This window comes from Engystomops pustulosus, chromosome 3 (genome assembly GCF_040894005.1).
Source record: "Engystomops pustulosus chromosome 3, aEngPut4.maternal, whole genome shotgun sequence".
NCBI classification, from domain to species: domain Eukaryota; kingdom Metazoa; phylum Chordata; class Amphibia; order Anura; family Leptodactylidae; genus Engystomops; species Engystomops pustulosus.
Window position 1 is genome coordinate 122801590 of NC_092413.1, and position 19877 is coordinate 122821466.

The following is a 19877-nucleotide window of genomic DNA, read 5'->3' on the forward strand; positions in this document are numbered from 1 at the left end:
TTTTTACCATTTTAATTAGCCCTAATGTGCTGCAAAATGCTGCAAAGGTAGTACGCAAAAAAAGTTATCAGGCCGTGTCACTAAGGGTTTAATAAAGCATTATTGTTTTTCATGATTGTACTTGATTAATTTTGGATATGCACAATTTTATTATGATATGTCTTTTCTATGTTTGCAAGTTGTTGCTTTTCACAACTTTAACCCCTTAACGACTTGGCCTTTTTTAGTTTTTTCACTTCCATTTTTCACACCCCACCTTCAAAAATCTATAACTTTTTTATTTTTCCACATAAAGATCTCTGTGATGGCTTATTTTCTGCGTAACAAATTGCACTTCGTAGTGACGGTATTTAATATTCCATGGCGCGTTCTGGGAAGCGGGAAAAAAATTCCAAATGCAGTGAAAATGGTGAAAAAACACATTTGCGACGTTTTCTTGTGGGCTTGGATTTTACAGCTTTCACTGTGTGCCCCAAATGACAGGTCTACTTTATTCTTTGGGTTGCTACGATCACAGGGATACCACATTTGTACAGGTTTTATAATGTTTTCATACATTTAAAAAAATTAAAACCTCCTGTACAAAAATTATTTTTTTTATTTTGCCATCTTCTGGCGCTAATAACTTTTTTATACTTTGGTGTACGGAGCTGTGGGTGGTGTCATTTTTTGTGACTTTTGATGGAGTTTTCATTGCTATCATTGTTAGGACTGTGCTACCTTTTGATCACTTTTTATTAATTTTTTTATATTTTCCAAAATGGCAAAAAAATGTCATTTTTGACTTTGGACGCTATTTTCCGTTACGGGGTTAAACGCAGTGAAAAACCGTTATTATATTTTGATAGATCGGACATTTTCGGACGCGGTGATACCTAATGTGTTTATGATTTTTACTGTTTATTAATATTAATATCAGTTCTAGGGAAAGGGGGGTGATTTGAATTTTTAGGTTTTTTTAATATAATTTTTTTTTTTAAACTTTTTTTTACTTTTACTATTTTTCAGACTCCCTAGGGTACTTTAACCCTAGGTTGTCTGATCGATCCTACCATATACTGCCATACTGCAATATGGCAGTATATGGGGATTTTACTCCTCATTCATTACAATGTGCTGATAGCACATTGTAATGAATGGGTTAAAACTAGACAGCTTCGGGCCTTCGTGAGGCCCGATGCTGTCATGGCAACGGATCACCGCTCCCTGTGACGTCATCGGGGAGCGAAGATCCGCGCCAAGATGGCGGCCCATGCGGCGCCATCTTTTTGAAGCCTCCGGCAGCATTGCCGGCGGTGAAAGCACCCGCGATCGGTGCTAGCACCGATCGCGGGTGTTACCGGTAAGCCTTTGCTGCAATATGCAGCAAAGACTTACCGGCTATGGAGAGGGCTCGGCCCGCGAGCCCTCTCCATGCACCGGGACCCGGCGCGCGCCATACTAGTACGGCACGCGTCGGGAAGGGGTTAAGTGACACTTCCTTGCTTTTCTTCATTTTAATGTGATGCCTGCAAATTTTATCCTTTTTCACTCCTTAACGTTCTGCGTCGGATATATCGGACCCTGAGTGCTTTAACTTAGCGCTCAGCATCCAATATATCAGACGCAGAGCTGATGCCAGCTTAGCTCGAGATCGGAGCAGAGCTGGCATGTGAATACACTGGCTGTCAGCTGTAACTAACAGCTGAGATCCCAGTGTAACACCTGTGGTCGTAGTGGGCTCTGATCACAGCTGTTTAACCCATTAAATGCTACAGTCAGTGCGACTGTAAAAAACAAAGTTGTTAAAAATAAATTAATAAAAATGCCCATAAGCCCCATAAACATATAAAGAGATCTATAGCGAAAAATCGATATCATAGTACAAATGAAGAGTCACCGCGTCTGTAACAACCCGTTGATTTAAAAAAGATCATTATTGAACGAGCTTGATGAACACCGTAGAAACAAAACGTTAACCCACCAAAAATTGATTTTTACCTTATTTCATCCCACAAAAAATACAATAAAAAGTGATAACGTACTCCAGAATGATACCGCTGCAAAGTACATGTCCCGCAATAACAAGCCCCCAACCAGCTCCACAGCCAAAAAAGTAAAAATGTTATGCCACTTGCAAGACGGCAATGCAAAAATGCTAAATTGTTCCCCACATTAGGGTTTATTTGGCATATTTAGTAAAACGTAAAAATAAATATTTAGAATAAAGATAACATGATTATTAGGCTATAGGGTAAACATGAAAAAAAATAGAAAAAAGGTAAACACAAAAAAAATCCAGTACAGTACCGATGCTTTTCTACTCCTGCCCTCAAAAAAAAGTTCATATATTTTCAACAATAGGGGATACCAACCCCAAAATGGTAACACTGGAAAATGCATCTCATCCCTCAAAAAAAAAATGCTGTCTCGAATAACGAAAAAGTAAAAATTTTATAGCCTACAAAAGGGGCCAATGAGGAAACTCAATGAGGCAGCTGCAGGGCGCTCCTTCCCTTCTGCGCCTCTCTGTGCACCCATAAAACAAGTATCAGTCACATGTGGGGGGGTATCTGTACTCAGGAGATATTGCATAACAAATTGTAAGATAGGTTTTATCTTTTGGAAATGTGTAAATTTTAGGGCTAAATGAACGTATAACCGACGAAATTTGACCATTCTAAAATTCCTCTCCATTTTGATTTAATTCATATGAAGATCTCAAGGGGTTAATAATCTTCCTAAAATCTGTTTCTGATAGTTTGAGGGGTGCAGATTTGAAAATGGGTCTTTAAATATGGGGTTTTTGTTATATATTTAAAATTTCATTAAAAACAGTAATTATCCCCAAAATAATCAATTCTGAAAATATAGAAAAACCGATATTTGATTTGTAGGCAGCATAAGCTGCGTCTTAAATGGGTTAAAGAATGACACTGCGAACGTCGGGCAATAAAACGCCCATGTTTAGGGTGCAGTGACACGTTGCAGTTAAAACTGCATCACAATCAGTTTTGAGGTGGTTTTGGGTGCAGTTTTGTTCACCTGTTATATTAACACCTTAAGGACACAGCCTAAAATGGCCTTCAGGACACAAGCCTATTTTTCAGACCTGACATGTATCGTTTTGTTTGATAATAACTTCAGAACACATTAACTTATCTATGTTATTTTGAGATTTTTTTTCTTGACACACTGTGCTTTATGTCAGTGGTAAATGTTAGTTGATGTGATTCATGTTTTTTATTAAAAAAGGGGAAATGTAGGAAAAAATCAAAAAAATCAGCAATGTTTCTAATTTAACTTGTTTTTTTTTTCAGACAGACAATCTTACCATCCAAATTACTTAACAAATAGCATTTACCATAGCTCTGCATTATATTGTAATACATTTGTAAACATTCTTACATTTTTCTAGGATGTTAGCAGACTTACAATAGTAACAGCAATTTATAGGAAAATTTGGAAACCGTGTTTATGGACTATTGCAATTAAAAAAGAGCTTTTTAAAAGACTTTGCAATAAAAAACCATCACAAATGACTTCATTTTCAGAAATGCCCTCATCCAGCTTTTCAAAACCACTTTTAGAAAGTTTTTTTTTTTAACCCTTTTGTTGTTTCACAGGAATTAAAGAGAAATAGAAGTAAAATTTTGAAAAATATTTTTTTTTTCGCTAATATATTAATTTAGGCCTAAAATGAACAAATTTAGGAAAAAACACACACCCCATTTTATTGCACAATTCCTCCTGAGCACGGAAATACCCCACATGTGGGTGTAAACTGCTTTTAGGGCATATAGCAGGGCATAGAACAGAGTGACCACCATTTGGTTATGAGTGGGTAGATTTTCCTGAAACTGTTTTAGGCCACCATCATTCATTTACAAAGACTCTGGGGAATGGGAACATTTAAAAACCCCATTAAGTGACCCCATTTTGGAAACTACACCCCAGAAGGAATTTATTAAGGGGTATAATGGCCTTTTCTACCCCCTCTGTGTTTCACAGAAATTAAAATAATATTGAAGTCAAATTTTGAAAAATGATTTTTTTTCACTAATATATTCATTTAGGCCTAAAATGTACAAATTTACAATGGGTTGTAGGAAAAAACACATACCCCATTTTATTGCACAATTCCTCCTGATTACAGAAATACCCCACATGTGGGTGTAAACTGCTTTTAGGGCATATAGCAGGGCACAGAACAGAGCGCTAACGAGCACCATTTGGTTATAAGTGAGTACATTTTCCTGAAAGTTTTATGTCACACCTTTCATTTACAAAGACTCTGGGCGATGGAAACAGTTAAAAACCCCAACAAGTGACCCCATTTTGGAAACGAAACCCTTAAAGGTTTCCAGGATAAAGCAATAGTGACTTATAGGCCCCATTCCACACTTATAGTAGATTTGAGCTAACAGAATAATGTAACACCACCATAAGTGAACCTTATTGAAAACGACACCCAGAAAGCAGAAATTATTCATCTAGGGGTGTAATGAAAGTTTTTGGCGCTAGTAAAATTAAATCCAGGCAAAATCTATTTGCACATGTTGTGAAGAACACTTGTTCCTTCTGTATTCATCTAGGGCAGTGATGGCAAACCTTTTAGACACTGAGTGCCCAAACTACAACCAAAACCCACGTATTTTTCGCAAAGTGCCAATGCGACCATTTAAGCAGTAACTTATTACTACCTGCTTTTTCAAAGGTTTAAATTGTATAGGCACCTGAGGAAACCAATACAGTAGAAAGAAGGAGAAGAAGTTTGGATTATCATTGTAGCTTCCTTCTGGTGTCCTGGGCTGCCTGGGACTACAAGAGGCCTTGCGTCCTGTCTGGCAAACTCTACCCTGGGGTGATGGCAAGGGTGCCCATAAAGAGGGCTCTGAGTGCCGCCTCTGGCACCCGTGCCATAGGTTCGCCACCACTGATCTAGGGGTATAATGAAATGTGGTTTTAAATTTTAGGTATAATATCACTTTGTAAATGGCCAACATTGCAATGAAATTTTGGGCATGTAAAAATAACAAAAATGACAAAATAACAATAAAATTAATATTCCAGGGAAGTATGGTAAGCGCGGAAACAGTCTTTGATGCACAACCCTGGCTTATCTGGGCAAGTGTCGCATTGATAACCGGTATCTTTACGTGTTCCCTTCTTGTAACACACACGGCATTTTTTGTATGGCCGTCTTTTCTTTTCTGTGGGGTGGATCTCTGATGGGAAATGTTGTCCTGGCACAATTCTGCTGGCGTGACTAGTATGGGATGTGCTTGCACCATCTTCACCCTCTGGGAACAGTAATTGCTTAATTACTTGTTCTTTGTATGCCCAGTATGTTACTTGTTGGTGGGTCTTGCGGTAAATGATAAAAGAATTATACAATGCAGTTTGCACTAAATGCACTGCAACCTTTTTGTACCCAGTGCGGGACTTGCGAATTGCATTATATGGCTGTAGCATTTGATCGGCTAGATCAACCCCTCCCGTGTGTTGGCTGTACTCCTGTATGCAGACTGGCTTGAGGACTGTGTCATTGGTTCCTCTAAGAGAGACAGGGGTGCTGTAATCTGTATGGATAGATGTGAGAACAAACACTTGTCCTTATATTTTGTCAGCATGATGTTACTCTGACACAAGGACTTGCTTTTACCCCGTCTCAATTTAAGGTCTACCAGATTTTTTGGGAGGCCTCTTTGATTCCTCCTTATTGTTCCACAGGCCACTGTTCCATTTTCAAGGAGGCACTGAAAGAGAGGGACACTTGTATAGAAATTATCTATGTAAAGGTGATAGCCTTTACCCATCAGCTGGAATAAAAGATCCCACACAATTTTACCGCTTGTGGTAAGGACAGGGAGGTGTATCCGCTTTCACTTTCACAGAGCTTGTAAACTTTGATCCCGTATCTAGCTTTTTTGCTTGGCAGATATTGCCGAAATTTAAGCCTACCTCTAAAGAGTACAAGTGACTCGTCGATGGCTACATTTTTTTGTGGGGTGTAAACCTCCATAAATTTCTCATTAAAATGAGTCTCCACTGGCCTAATTTTGTACAATCAGTCTTGGGCATGGTCACCAGCAGCAGGACACTGACTATTATCACTGTAATGCAGAAATTTTAACAGCGCCTCAAAACGTGGTCTTGTCATTACAGCCCTGTACATTGGTGTGTGGTATAAAACGTCACTGGACCAATATGACCGGATGCTAGGCTTTTTAACAAGTCCCATATTAAGAAAGAGTCCCCAGAATTTTTTTTAATTCTGTGGCCTTAGTGGGGTGCCAACTCTGGATTCTAGCATAATAAGATGTGGGGTGACGGGCCAGAAACTCTTCTGCATACAGATTTGTCTGTGTAACCATTAGGTCTACAAATTCCTCTGTAAAAATTTTTTTAAAAAAAATCAAGTTCCCATCTGTGTTAAGATTTTTTCCTGGGTTGGAACTGAATGCGGGAATTTGGGGAGAAAACATATTTGGGGGCTCCCAACCTGGGTCACTTGGCTGCTCTTCACTCTGCCTACTGCGCCTTTGTGAGGGTTCATCACTGTCACTAGAGGAGGACATTAGAAAGTGTTCATCACTTGCAGTGTCTGTATCTGAACACATGAAGGCATAGGCCTCATCCGCAGAATACACCCGTTTAGCCATGCTAGAAGCTATATTTTTTTTATTTTTAGTTTTTTAGCATTTTTTATATATTTTTTTTAATTTTATGGTAAAACAAAAAACTAACTGAAATGTCAGCGCAGGAAGGGATACAAATGCTGAAGATCTGTGTAGGTGTTAAGTATATGTAATAACGTACAATTTTATATACTGCTTTTGTGTATACAGTATATATCCCTAACCGCTAGCCCTGATCACTAACCCTAATCACTATATTCAGCAGCCCTAACCACTATCCCTAATTACTAGCCCTAATCACTAGCCCTACTCACTGTCCCTGATCACTAGCCCTGATCACACAAAAAAAAAAAATGACAGCTCCGGCTGTCACACTGAATAAAGATGAGGAACAGGGGTGTGGAGGGGGTCGGATTGGGTTTTGGGGGGTATTTGTTTGTGAGGTGGCACTTTCCACACACTGAGGGGACAGAGCTTCGGTTCACGGCTCTGATCCTGTCACTTTTGTCAAGAAATATGACAGAATCAGACCCGGGAACCAGCTCTCCCCTCCCTCTTTAACAGTGATTGGTCAGGCTGGATTCCCTGACCAATCGCAGTGATCGTCGGGCAGGGAAGGCTGTGATAGGTCCCTGGCCCGATGTCCGTGACGATCCGCTGTCTTTGACAGCTGTCGTCACGGATTTGTCACCATGTTTTTACACATAGTGACAGTTTCAATGTATGACGATATAGATCGTCTTTTTGCTCGAAGTACCTGCGGAAAAAGACAATCTATATTGTCTAGCGTCGCTAACGTGTTAACAAAACTGCACCTAAAACCACCTCAGAACTGATTGGAACAAAAGAAGCTAATCGCAATGCCGTCACCTATGCTGTCACCGCATTGCGGAATCAGAGAGGTGCAGCCAGAACAGGGTTTAAAGATGGATTGCAAGGATCAATATCTACCTCAAGAATGGTCTTTTCGGATACATTATCCTTTTCTTGTAGGTGTAGTTCTAAAGATCTCTCTTTTGCTAATACATTCATCACTCACCCTGTACAATAAATCATCTTCTAAAATATTGCTTTTTCATAATCTGTGAAAAATCTGTATTTGTTATAAAGACAGAAGTAAGTATTGTTTTTGTGTTCCAAAAGCCTATTGTGTATTGATTTCAGTCTTTGGTAGCTCACAGACAATAAAGTAAAAGGATTTGTGAAATGCTTGGATATTCCATGCAAACACATATCATTTGTCAAACCTTTGTCAGAACCTCAGCCTTGCAGCTGTTCTGTGTTTAGGGAGGCCATTCATTTACCTTTAACTCCTTCAGGACAGAGCCAGTTTATTGTACTTTGCACAAGTTTCTTTCTGGATTAAATATGGTTTTTTGGTCACTTTTCATTGTATTTTTTGTGGGATAAAGTAAGTAAAAATCATCATTTTTGGTGGATTTTTAAACGTTTTTTTCACCGTGTTCATTGTATGGATTCAATAACTTTTTTTTATTCTAGGGGTCGTTACAAATGCGGTGATACTAATATATGTGGGGTTTGTATTTATGATTTTTATATTGTATGTCTTGTTATGTGTTAATGCAGCTTATGGACATTTTTATTCATGAATTCAATTTTATTTAAGAACATTTTTTTAAAATTTTTAAATAAGTTCCACCATGGGACATGAACAAGCAATCATTGGTCCCCGAAGGCGGTGCGGGAGTGATCATGGGGCAGAGACCCCCAGAACCGTGAGTGTGACACTGGGGTGTCAGCTGTTAGTTACAGCTGACACGCAGTGTGTATTGAAGTCGGACCCAGCTTTGATTTTTAGCTGAACCAGCATGAGCTCTGCGCCAGATATAGGAAATATAGGAGCTTAAAGGAAATTACCATCAAAATCAAGAATGGATAAACAAGGGACACTTGCTTATAGATCTAGGCACCGTGACTGTGGTAATCCTCTTTGTGTTTGTGTTCTTATTTGTTATCCACGACCTCCTTCCTTCTAAAATCAACTTTTAAAATATGTTGCTATTAAAGGGCTACCCTAGACCTGCTGTGATCTGGATTTACAGGCGTGTCCCCCCCCCCCCACCCACCCCTGCTCCCTCAGCACTTCCTGCACACTGAGCAACAAATATAAGAAGATTACCACAGCCATGGTCCACAGCCATGGATCTATAAGTATCCCTGGTATTATCCATGTTTGATTTTGATGACAGTTTTTCCTTTTAACCCCTTAAGGACACAGGGTTTTTTCGCTCATTTCTCGCTCTCCAACTTCAAAAATCCATAACTTTTATACTCATAACTCATTTTTCAGTGTACAGAGCTGTGTGAGGGCTTATTTTGTGCCTAACAAATTTTACTTTCCCGTGATGTTATTTATTATAACATGCCATGTAATGGGAAGCAGGAAAAAAATTCCAAATGTTGAAAAATTGGAAAAACCGCATGTGCGTCACTTTCTTGTGGGCTCAGATGTTACGCCTTTCACTCTGCGCTCCAAATAACACGTCTACTTTATTCTTTTATACAGGTTTTATTGCGTTTTAATACATTTTCAAAAATTAAACGCATGTATACGAAAAAGGGAAAAAAAACTACCATCTTCTGACGCTAATAACTTTTTCATACTTTGGTGTATGGAGCTGGGGAGGGGTCATTTTTTGCTAAATGAGCTGACGTTTTAATTGCTGACATTTTGAGGGGTGTGCAACATTTTGATCACTTTTCATTACATTTTTATGTCATGTAAAAAGGTATGAAAGTCTCATTTTTGGACATTTGGGCACCATTTCCCGTTTTGGAGGTCACCGCCGGTTATAGCCGTTTTTATCATTTTATAGATTGGGGATTTTGGGAAGCGGCAATACCTAATGTGTTTGTCATTTTTACTCTTTATTAGATTTTATATCCGTTCTAGGGAAAGGGGGGTGATTTGAATTTTTAATATTTTAAAAATTTTTTACATTTTTTTTACTTTTTTTTTTTCTCACTATTTCTTAGACCCTCTAGGGTACATTAACCCTACATGGTCAGATCATTCCTACCATATACTGCAATACAGCTGTATGGAGTTTTTGCATGTGATTTGTTACAATGAGCCACTGGCTCATTGTAACGACTATGCGGAAACCGGATATAGCTACAACATAGAAAGTGGAAAGTGGTGTTGTGTTAAGGCTACAATACTCTATGGCCAACACACCAAAAACACTGTATAATTCAAACAAAGAAGAAGCCGGTGTGTATAGGCTGAAACAAATATTAGTTTTATTGCACAATTAATTCTAAGCACACCAACAAGATGTCACACCTCAAAACATTAAAACCATTTAAAAAGTGTACAAATACACATAAACATGTGGATCAAGACAAATAACAGAGATCCACATACGGCCACAGGTCAATCAATATACGGACACTGGTTCCCCATATATAAGGTCAATACATGATGAAATAAGCATGCCAAACCACCCTATAGCGATACTCATGCACTCTTGCAGAGGTCCTCAGCAAAGGAGGGCATCCTAGGTAGTTAATGTGAAAACAGGGAAGGGTCAAGCAGCTGTGATAGAAACATGTGAAAAAACGTAACAAGAGGGACGATATGGTCCGGGACCTGTGGCCAGAGGCACCCCACGCATTACGTCGCAGTCATGCGACTTCCTCAGGGGTAAGTGCCTCTTTGCCTGTGGAGCCTACCTTTTAAACCCCGGGCAATCACCCACATCCAATCCCCAGCACATCCGGTAAGATCACACCTGTGGCAGGAAGGTGATGAGCGTCTAAGTCCGTGATGCTGCGAGTTCTCGCGAGAGTAAACAAAGCTCGCGCATGCGCAATGCGATCACCAAATTCATGCATGCGCAATGGGCAATAGGACGAATACAGAGCGACAGAGAGATAATACGCATGCGCAATAAAGTGATGCCGGCCGGCATATATGTAAGATACAGATGGATAAGCTGGAAAGGTAAGTAGTACGCTTAGCGCAATTGCAGATAAACAACTATGTCCAATGGTCCTTTGTGCCAATAAAATAACAAAAAGGTGTGTATGATTACAATCGTGCTGACAAAAACTATGCGGAAACCATTCAGCCTCGGGTCTGACGAAGAACCGAGGCTGTCATGGCAACTGATCGCGTGCAAGCACCGAACGCGGGTGATAGCGATGGGTCTTTGCTGCAATATGCAGCACAGCCCATCTCTGTATGCAGAGGCCTCTTCATACACCCTTCATAGCTCTGCGGCACATATATCCGTCGCAGAGCGTGAAGGGGTTAAAGCCAAACATACTAGGATCCAGTGAAAGTTGAAAAAAAATCATACAAAATGAGAAGCTTTTTTTTTTTAATATTAAAAACAAAACAACATAAAAATCTATGTAGATTATATGCCAGTTTCCATGACCAGTAAAGCAACAGAAAAAAATGTAAAGGGGTTGTACAGTGTGGTTGCTATCTTCTAAAAGCAGTTCCTCCTAATTTCCCATTTATAAGTTATCTAGTTTTTATTTGGGTATATATTTGATTTCTTTGTGTTGCAGCATGTCTACATGCTGTCATGCTCTTAAATGAATGTTAAGCTGGAAATAGAATAGTCCTCAGTATCTCTAATCCCTTAAATTGACGTTTTGCCATGTTGTATACTAAATATAGTATATTCTCTTCTTATCTCCACCATTTAGTAAGTGCTTTAACCCTTTCCTGACGCAGGAAGTAATAGTACGGCACAGGCTGAGGTAACTTACTGACCAGTGCCTTACTATTACATCTTGCTCATGTACACTCACTGGCCACTTTATTAGGTACACCATGCTAGTAACGGGTTGGACCCCCCTTTTGCCTTCAGAACTGCCTAAATTCTTCGTGGCATAGATTCAACAAGGTGCTGGAAGCACATCCATGATGCGAATCTCCCGTTCCACCACATCCCAAAGATGCTCTATTGGATTGAGATCTGGTGACTGTGGAGGCCATTTGAGTACAGTGAACTCATTGTCATGTTCAAGAAACCAGTCTGAGATGATTCGAGCTTTATGACATGGCGCATTATCCTGCTGAAAGTAGCCATCAGATGTTGGGTACATTGTAGTCATAAAGGGATGGACATGGTCAGCAACAATACTCAGGTAGGCTGTGGCGTTGCAACGATGCTCAAATGGTACCAAGGGGCCCAAAGAGTGCCAAGAAAATATTCCCCACACCATGACACCACCACCACCAGCCTGAACCGTTGATACGGTTGGTAAGGCAGGATGGATCCATGCTTTCATGTTGTTGAATGTCGCAGCAGAAATCGAGACTCATCAGACCAGGCAAAGTTTTTCCAATCTTCTACTGTCCAATTTCGATGAGCTTGTGCAAATTGTAGCCTCAGTTTCCTGTTCTTAGCTGAAAGGAGTGGCACCCGGTATGGTCTTCTGCTGCTGTAGCCCATCTGCCTCAAAGTTCGACGTACTGTGCGTTCAGAGATGCTCTTCTGCCTACCTTGGTTGTAACGGGTGGCGATTTGAGTCACTGTTGCCTTTCTATCAGCTCGAACCAGTCTGCCCATTCTCCTCTGACCTCTGGCATCATTAAGGCATTTCTGCCCACAGAATTGCCGCTCACTGGATGTTTTTTCTTTTTTGGACCATTCTCTGTAAACCCTAGAGATGGTTGTGCGTGAAAATCCCAGTAGATCAGCAGTTTCTGAAATACTCAGACCAGCCCTTCTGGCACCAACAACCATGCCACGTTCCAAGGCACTCAATTCACCTTTCTTCCCCACACTGATGCTCTGTTTGAACTGCGGGAGATTGTCTTGACCATGTCTACATGCCTAAATGCACTGAGTTGCCGCCATGTGATTGGCTGATTAGAAATTAAGTGTTAATGAGCAGTTGGACAGGTGTACCTAATAAAGTGGCCGGTGAGTGTATATTACAGCTGCATCCGCACCCGCAATCAGAGATTTTTAAAATAAACTACATTAATTTAGCCAAAGAAATTAAAATTGTTTTAACCCTTGTGAAACACTTCAATGCTTAACAAACTTCTTAAAAGATGTTTTACATACATTGAGGGGTGTAGTTTCTAAAAAGGGGTTAATTCAGGGGTGTTGCTATTATTTAGGCCTATCAAAGTGACTTGAAAGCTGAGCAGGTTATTAAAAAGTATGATTTAGCTTTTTTTTTTTTTTTTTAATTAAAATTGCACCTAAAGTGATGGTCAGTGTGTGGGCGGAGACTCTCTAAGCAGACACTTCATGATTCCTCTGTGCTATGAGATGTTGTGAGCTGACATTGTGGTTAGATTATCAGGGTACAGGTTTATCTATACTTTCATTTAGTTTCTGAACATATTACTAGTATCTGACAAACCGAAAAAGAGAGATGAGACAGATCAGAGATGAGATCCATGAGATGGATATAACACACCCTTCAGCTCTGCTACATCTCAGCTATAACACACACAGAGTGCCTCTCTCCAATGTATAAAGATTATTGTATCTGTAGCTTGTAGACTAAACTACGCACGCTGCTTGCTGTCAGGAAGTGTCTGTGTGTGAGCTGGTTTTATAATAGAGGGGTGAGAGAGCACTGCAGTGTGCAGACAGGAAAAGCTATTCATGAGAAGAATCTGCCATGCCTGACCATAGTCAGAAGATTTAAGATCAGATCATGGGGCAACAAAATTGTATACGCCAGGACTGAAAAGAGACAGGTTGGAATTAGATCTTTGAAATGCCGTACTGTTGTTAAAAACAGTGAATTAGATAATGTGTTATTTTATTATCCTGAGTATATTTAAGAATCTTGTCTTTATGGGATTACCCCTTATAACGACTTGGCCATTTTGTACCTTCCTGACACGGCCCATTTTTAAAATCTGATGTGGCACTTTAATTGGTTATAATTTTGAATTCTTTAACATATACAGGTGATTTTGAGTTTATCTCGTGACACATTGCAGTTCATGATGGTTGCAAAAATTTGGGTGATATGTTCTGTGATTATTTATGAAAAAAAGGATATTAAATTTTCTACTTGTCTAACATTGTTGTAACACCAAGTTAACTTGATAACTAACATTTACTGAATGTCTGCTTTATGTTGGCATGCTTTTTTATGCCTCCTCTTATTTTTGTAGAATTTTATGAGGCTTAGTACTGAGTGATAGGAGCTAAACAGCAATAAAACTGAGTAAAATTGTAACGTAAGGGGGTTAAAAATGATCTTTATTGCATAAACATTAGTAGGGGATTAAAATTTGAGAACTTTCTTTCATGGATAAACCCCTTTAAGAAGTTAATAGTAGTCCATGGTCTTGTGTTATACAGTTGCAAGCTTTTAGCACTATTTTTATTATTGTCCTACTTCCTGATTGGTTCTTTTTTGCATAAAGTCTACTCTTTTATAGTATATTCTTTCCCTTCCTGCTCTAGAAATACAAAGCTGGGCGATGTGATGACATTTTGAAATGGAAACCACCTAACATGAATTCAGTTGACTTTCGGTTGAAAATAACAAAAGTTGGAGGTGAAGGGTAAGTTGCAATTTTCAAAAGATTTTTGAGTTGTATTGTCAAAACATGTAGCATATGTGACCTAAACATCTCAATGAATCCATAAATAGCTTTTGTCCCTTACATATCCATCTTAGATATAGCTTACTGCTGCAGATTACATAGTCACTGATGCATAAATGAGGTGGCTGTGAATATAGCTCTCACTTTTCACTTCTGTTGAGGCAAATATTCAAGCGCATACACCTCTCCTTTTCCTTTTGTTATGGTCAGCAGAAGTCTTTCAAGACTGAATTTATGGAGATAGATGCAGACCATGCCTCTGGCATCATATATTTTCTGCCAACAGACACTTGCCCCATTTTCAAAATTGCATTAAAGGGGTATTCCGTGAATTTGAACATCTGATACAAAAACCCATACTGCTATAAATAAATGAATATTACAAAACACAACGTCCTTTTTATGGCAATTTTATGGACACTCTAAAGTATTCAGAGTTATCACCCAGATGGCCGCCACTGGAAACTACAAGTCCCAAGATCCTTTAGTTGTCAGTAACTCCTCCTACCTCTTATGCTCTGCTCCCAGTGATGATCTAACAGGTTACCATAGTAATGATGTGTAACTGCTATCGCCAAAACACTGGCCATACTGGATGCACTGCAACCAACCGACTACAGCCAAACGTAGTGGTGCTCACATGACCTGCCTAGGCAGGTGCAGGACATGTGATCAGCGTCCATCTTCTGTCCTGTGTCTGCTCCGCAATGTACCGTTCGGGGGAAATTAACAAACTGATTAAAGGGCCAGTAGCATTTTAATTCTTCATTACAGTCTATGTCACCAGCTTTTTCTGCTAAGGGGAGTAAAATTTTAAATAACAACTCATTACATATTAGCTTAAATTTTAAGGACCCACCTGTATATGAATTATGCTGATTCCTGGAATACCCCTTAAAGGAATTTATAGAAATAGGCACACTCATGCAATTTTGATTAAATGCGTAAAATTTTTAAAAATTGCATAAAAATTGCACCAAACAGAAAATAATTTGCATCACACCTAAATGTAATAGGTGAACATGTGTAGAGTTCATAGATGCCTCATAGACATGCAGTATGTTTACATGAATATATCATCACGAAATCACTGAAACTGAATAAACCAAAAATCTGCTTTTGAGCTAGGAATGTTAAAACAACAACCTACAAAATATAGCGATTTAACTGATTAAAAAGTAAAGCAACCCTAAAATCTCTATATTTTTTGAAAGCAGACAATCTGGCGATTACAATTTGTATTGATTAACAGTTATCAGCCCTTACCACCATCATGCAACTTTGTGAAAAACCCAAATTACAGGTAGTCCCCGGGTTACATACAAGATAGGGTCTGTAAGTTTGTTCTTAAGTTGAATTTGTATGTAAGTCGGATCTGTATATTTTATCATTGTAATCCCAGCCAGAACTTTTTTGGTCTCTGTGACAATTGGATTTTAAAAATGTTGGGTTGTCATAAGAATCAATATTAACACTAAATCTTCATTACAGACACCTGTGATAACTGTTATAGCTGTTTATTGTAGCCTAGGACTAAAGCACAAAAAATTACCAATATCCAGTGGTACGTTTGTAACTAGGGGTCGTATGTAAGTCGAGTGTTCTTAAGTAGCGGACCGCCTGTATTCAAAAAATAAAATGCATGAAAACATATATTTTTAACCCCTTCCCGACGCGCGCCGTACTAGTACGGCGCGTGCCGGGTCCCGGTGCATGGAGAGGGCTCGCGGGCCGAGCCCTCTCCATAGCCGGTAAGTCTTTGCTGCATATTGCAGCAAAGGCTTACCGGTAACACCCGCGATCGGTGCTTTCACCGATCGCAATGCTGCCGGAGGCTTCAAAAAGATGGCGCCGCATGGGCGCCGCCATCTTGGCGCGGATCTTCGCTCCCCGATGACGTCACGGGGAGCGGTGATCCGTTGCCATGACAGCATCGGGCCTCACGAAGGCCCGAAGCTGTCTAGTTTTAACCCATTCATTACAATGTGCTATCAGCACATTGTAATGAATGAGGAGTAAAATCCCCATATACTGCCATATTGCAGTATGGCAGTATATGGTAGGATCGATCAGACAACCTAGGGTTAAAGTACCCTAGGGAGTCTGAAAAATAGTTAAAGTAAAAGTAAAAAAAAGTAAAAAAAAAAAATTATATTAAAAAAACCTAAAAATTCAAATCACCCCCCTTTCCCTAGAACTGATATTAATATTAATAAACAGTAAAAATCCTAAACACATTAGGTATCAACGCGTCCGAAAATGTCCGATCTATCAAAATATAATAACGGTTTTTCACTGCGTTTAACCCCGTAACGGAAAATAGCGTCCAAAGTCAAAAATGACATTTTTTTGCCATTTTGGAAAATATAAAAAAATTAATAAAAAGTGATCAAAAGGTAGCACAGTCCTAGCAATGATAGCAATGAAAACGCCATCAAAAGTCGCAAAAAATGACACCACCCACAGCTCCGTACACCAAAGTATGAAAAAGTTATTAGCGCCAGAAGATGGCAAAATCAAAAAAAAAAATTTTTGTACAGGAGGTTTTAATTTTTTTAAATGTATGAAAACATTATAAAACCTGTACAAATGTGGTATCCCTGTGATCGTAGCAACCCAAAGAATAAAGTAGACATGTCATTTGGGGCACACAGTGAAAGCTGTAAAATCCAAGCCCACAAGAAAACGTCGCAAATGTGTTTTTTCACCATTTTCACTGCATTTGGAATTTTTTTCCCGCTTCCCAGTACGCGCCATGGAATATTAAATACCGTCACTACGAAGTGCAATTTGTTACGCAGAAAATAAGCCATCACAGAGCTTTTTATGTGGAAAAATAAAAAAGTTATAGATTTTTGAAGGTGGGGTGTGAAAAATGGAAGTGAAAAAACTAAAAAAGGCCAAGTCATTAAGGGGTTAAATAAAATTCACATCATAATGGCAGTTAATCTGCAGGGTGCGCCAAACAATTTTTGCAGATGATTTCACGGAGATTCACACAGATATATTATTGTATGCTACCTTAAACAATGGTAACTCAAACAAAAAAAACTATATATCCATAAACCAAGCTACTAAAATAACAAAAGTAAACTTTCATAAGGTGTAATATGTCCATCATTGTATTAGCAGCGCAATAACGGAACCTTTTACAGCTCATAGGAATTTGAGTAAGAACACCATGACATAGATATAAATAATGGAGGGATGGTGCGAAATAAAAACTTTATTCAGGAATCTCTGTGCGTTTGTAGTGTTACGTGCAGTTTTTGGAAAAATTTTGGGTCACAGTGTTAATATGTAGCCACATCAGGTGAAACTGATTGACTAAAACAAATTGAAAACAAGTGTGCTTTCTGATCTTTTCAGGATAAGAGAGAGTTGAAGGAGTATTCCCACAAAGACTAGATTCTTAGATATACTTAAGATAACAAAATAACACATTCTCTAATTCAATGTTATTAACAAAAATACAGCATTTCCCTGTGTTTATTATTGCTGGTGTACACAATTTCAGTTTCCCCCTGACCCGACCCTGAATCTTGTGACCTTAGGGTCAGAGAGGACATATTGGGGGTCATTTACTAAGGGCCCGATTCACGCTTTCCCGACGTGTTACCCGAATATTTCCGATTTGTGACGATTTCCCCTGAATTGCCCCGGGATTTTGGCGCACGTGATCGGATTGTGGCATATCGGCGTCAGCATGCACGCGACGGAGATCGGGGGCGTTGCCGAACGAAAACCCGACGGATTCGGAAAAACCGTGCATTTAAAAAAAAAAAAAATGTGTTGTGAAAATTGCACTTACCTTCACTCAGCCCGGCTCGGTGTATTCCAGTGCATTCCGATGCTCTTCAGCGCAGTAGCGCCACCTGGTGGACGGCGGAGGAACTGCCTTACTGAATCCCGCCTGGACCCGAATCCAGCGCAGAGAACGTGCCGCTGGATCGCGAATGGACCGGGTAAGTAAATCTACCCCATTGTTCTGTCTGACGCTGCACTGTGCTGCTCTCTGCACTCCATCCCCAACCCTTGCATTTCAAGACAAGCTCACACAGAAACTTCCTGCCAGCAAGCAACACATTATGAGTAAAGTAAATCTACAAGCTACAGGCAGATAATGGGGCAGATTTACTTATCCGGTCCATTCGCGATCCAGCGACGCGTTCTCTGCGGTGGATTCCGGTCCGGCCGGGATTCACTAAGGTAGTTCCTCCGATGTCCACCAGGTGGCGCTGGTGCTGCTGCATTGAAGTTCCCCGAGACCCGCCGGAATGCACTGAAGTTCACCGGCCTATACCTGGTGAAGGTAAGCGCGAGTCCCGCGACACTTTTTTTTTTTTATGCGGCGGTTTCTCCGAATCCATCGGGTTTTCGTTCGGCTACGTCTCCCCCATTTCTGTCGCGTGCATGCCAGCTCCGATGCGCCCCAATACGATTGCATGCGCCAAAATCCCGGGGCAATACAGGGAAAATCGCTGCAAATCGGAAATATTCGGGTAACACGTTGGGAAAACGCGATACGGGCCCTTAGTAAATGACCCCCAATGTCTTTATCCAGGGGAAGGGAGGCATATAGCAGAGATATGTGTATGTTATGGCTGTTATAGCAGAGCTTAGAATGTCTTGTGTAATATACATCTCATACATCTCACTATCTTTTATCTCTGATTTTTCTCATCTCTCATATAGTCTCTGAATATTCACTAGTATCTAATACATAGAAAAAGAAATTGTATATTAACATGGACTCTGATAATCTAACCACATTGTCAGCACACAGCATCTCATAGCACTAGAGGAATTATAATGTGTCTGCTATAAGAGCTAAAACTGCAATAAAACTTGAGTAAAATTGTAAAGTACCATATATACTCGAGTAGAAGCCGAATTTTTCAGCACAAAAAATGTGCTGACTCAAGAAAAAATAAAAATGTGTACTCGCCCTCCGACGCCACCCAGTTACGCTCCGGCATCGGCTCCCCCGCACTGTCCGTTGCAGGGATCATGATGTTAGCTGCTTGCTGACATCCTACTTTGTGCGCGGCATCAGCACACACTATGATGTCAGCGAGTGGCTGGCGTAATGGCGCCTGCTACAAACAGCACAGGGACACGGAGCCGATTCCGGAGTTTCTGCTGTATAGAAGAGGACCTGCTGTGGGTCGTCGGAAGGTCAGGCGATTCACTAAGATTGAGCGCCCTGTATCATGAATGTGTTGCTTCCCCACTCAGGTCCGACAGAGTTCACCATGTAGTAAACTTTGGAAGAGAAGCTTCTTTTCTTAATGAAGTAAATTCTACTTTCTTGAGCTCTGGAATACCCGTTTAAAGGAAACCTATCACGAGATTCAGATATGTCCTTTCAATATTTACAAATTAGAAATATTCTAGGACAATTTATAATAAAACAATGAAAGAGGCCTGACAAAAGAAACTCAATCCTATTTGATAAAAAAGAGTCCCAGAAAAATCGATTGCATATAGTTTATTAAATAATATAAATATTAACATTAAACTTCCCTATATGGCTAAGTGGGAGCAAGAACTGGGAGCAGTTATTACTAACAAACAATGGTTTAGAGCAACTGAAGAAATGTTGCATACATCTACATGTATATATCATCTAGAACAATTAAAGAAGATACATAATGAGATGGTACCTGTGCCCAAATAGAATAGCACAC

At 39.8% G+C, this 19877-nt stretch overlaps 1 protein-coding gene across 1 annotated transcript in view; it reads left to right on the plus strand.

Moving 5' to 3' along the window:
* The window catches only part of RNGTT (RNA guanylyltransferase and 5'-phosphatase), a 289029-nt gene that overhangs the window by 197944 nt on the left and 71208 nt on the right, over window positions 1–19877 (plus strand). The window contains exon 13 of the mRNA XM_072141974.1: window positions 14045–14145. Coding sequence (XP_071998075.1) covers window positions 14045–14145 — 101 coding nt within the window. The remainder of the gene's footprint in view (window positions 1–14044; window positions 14146–19877) is intronic.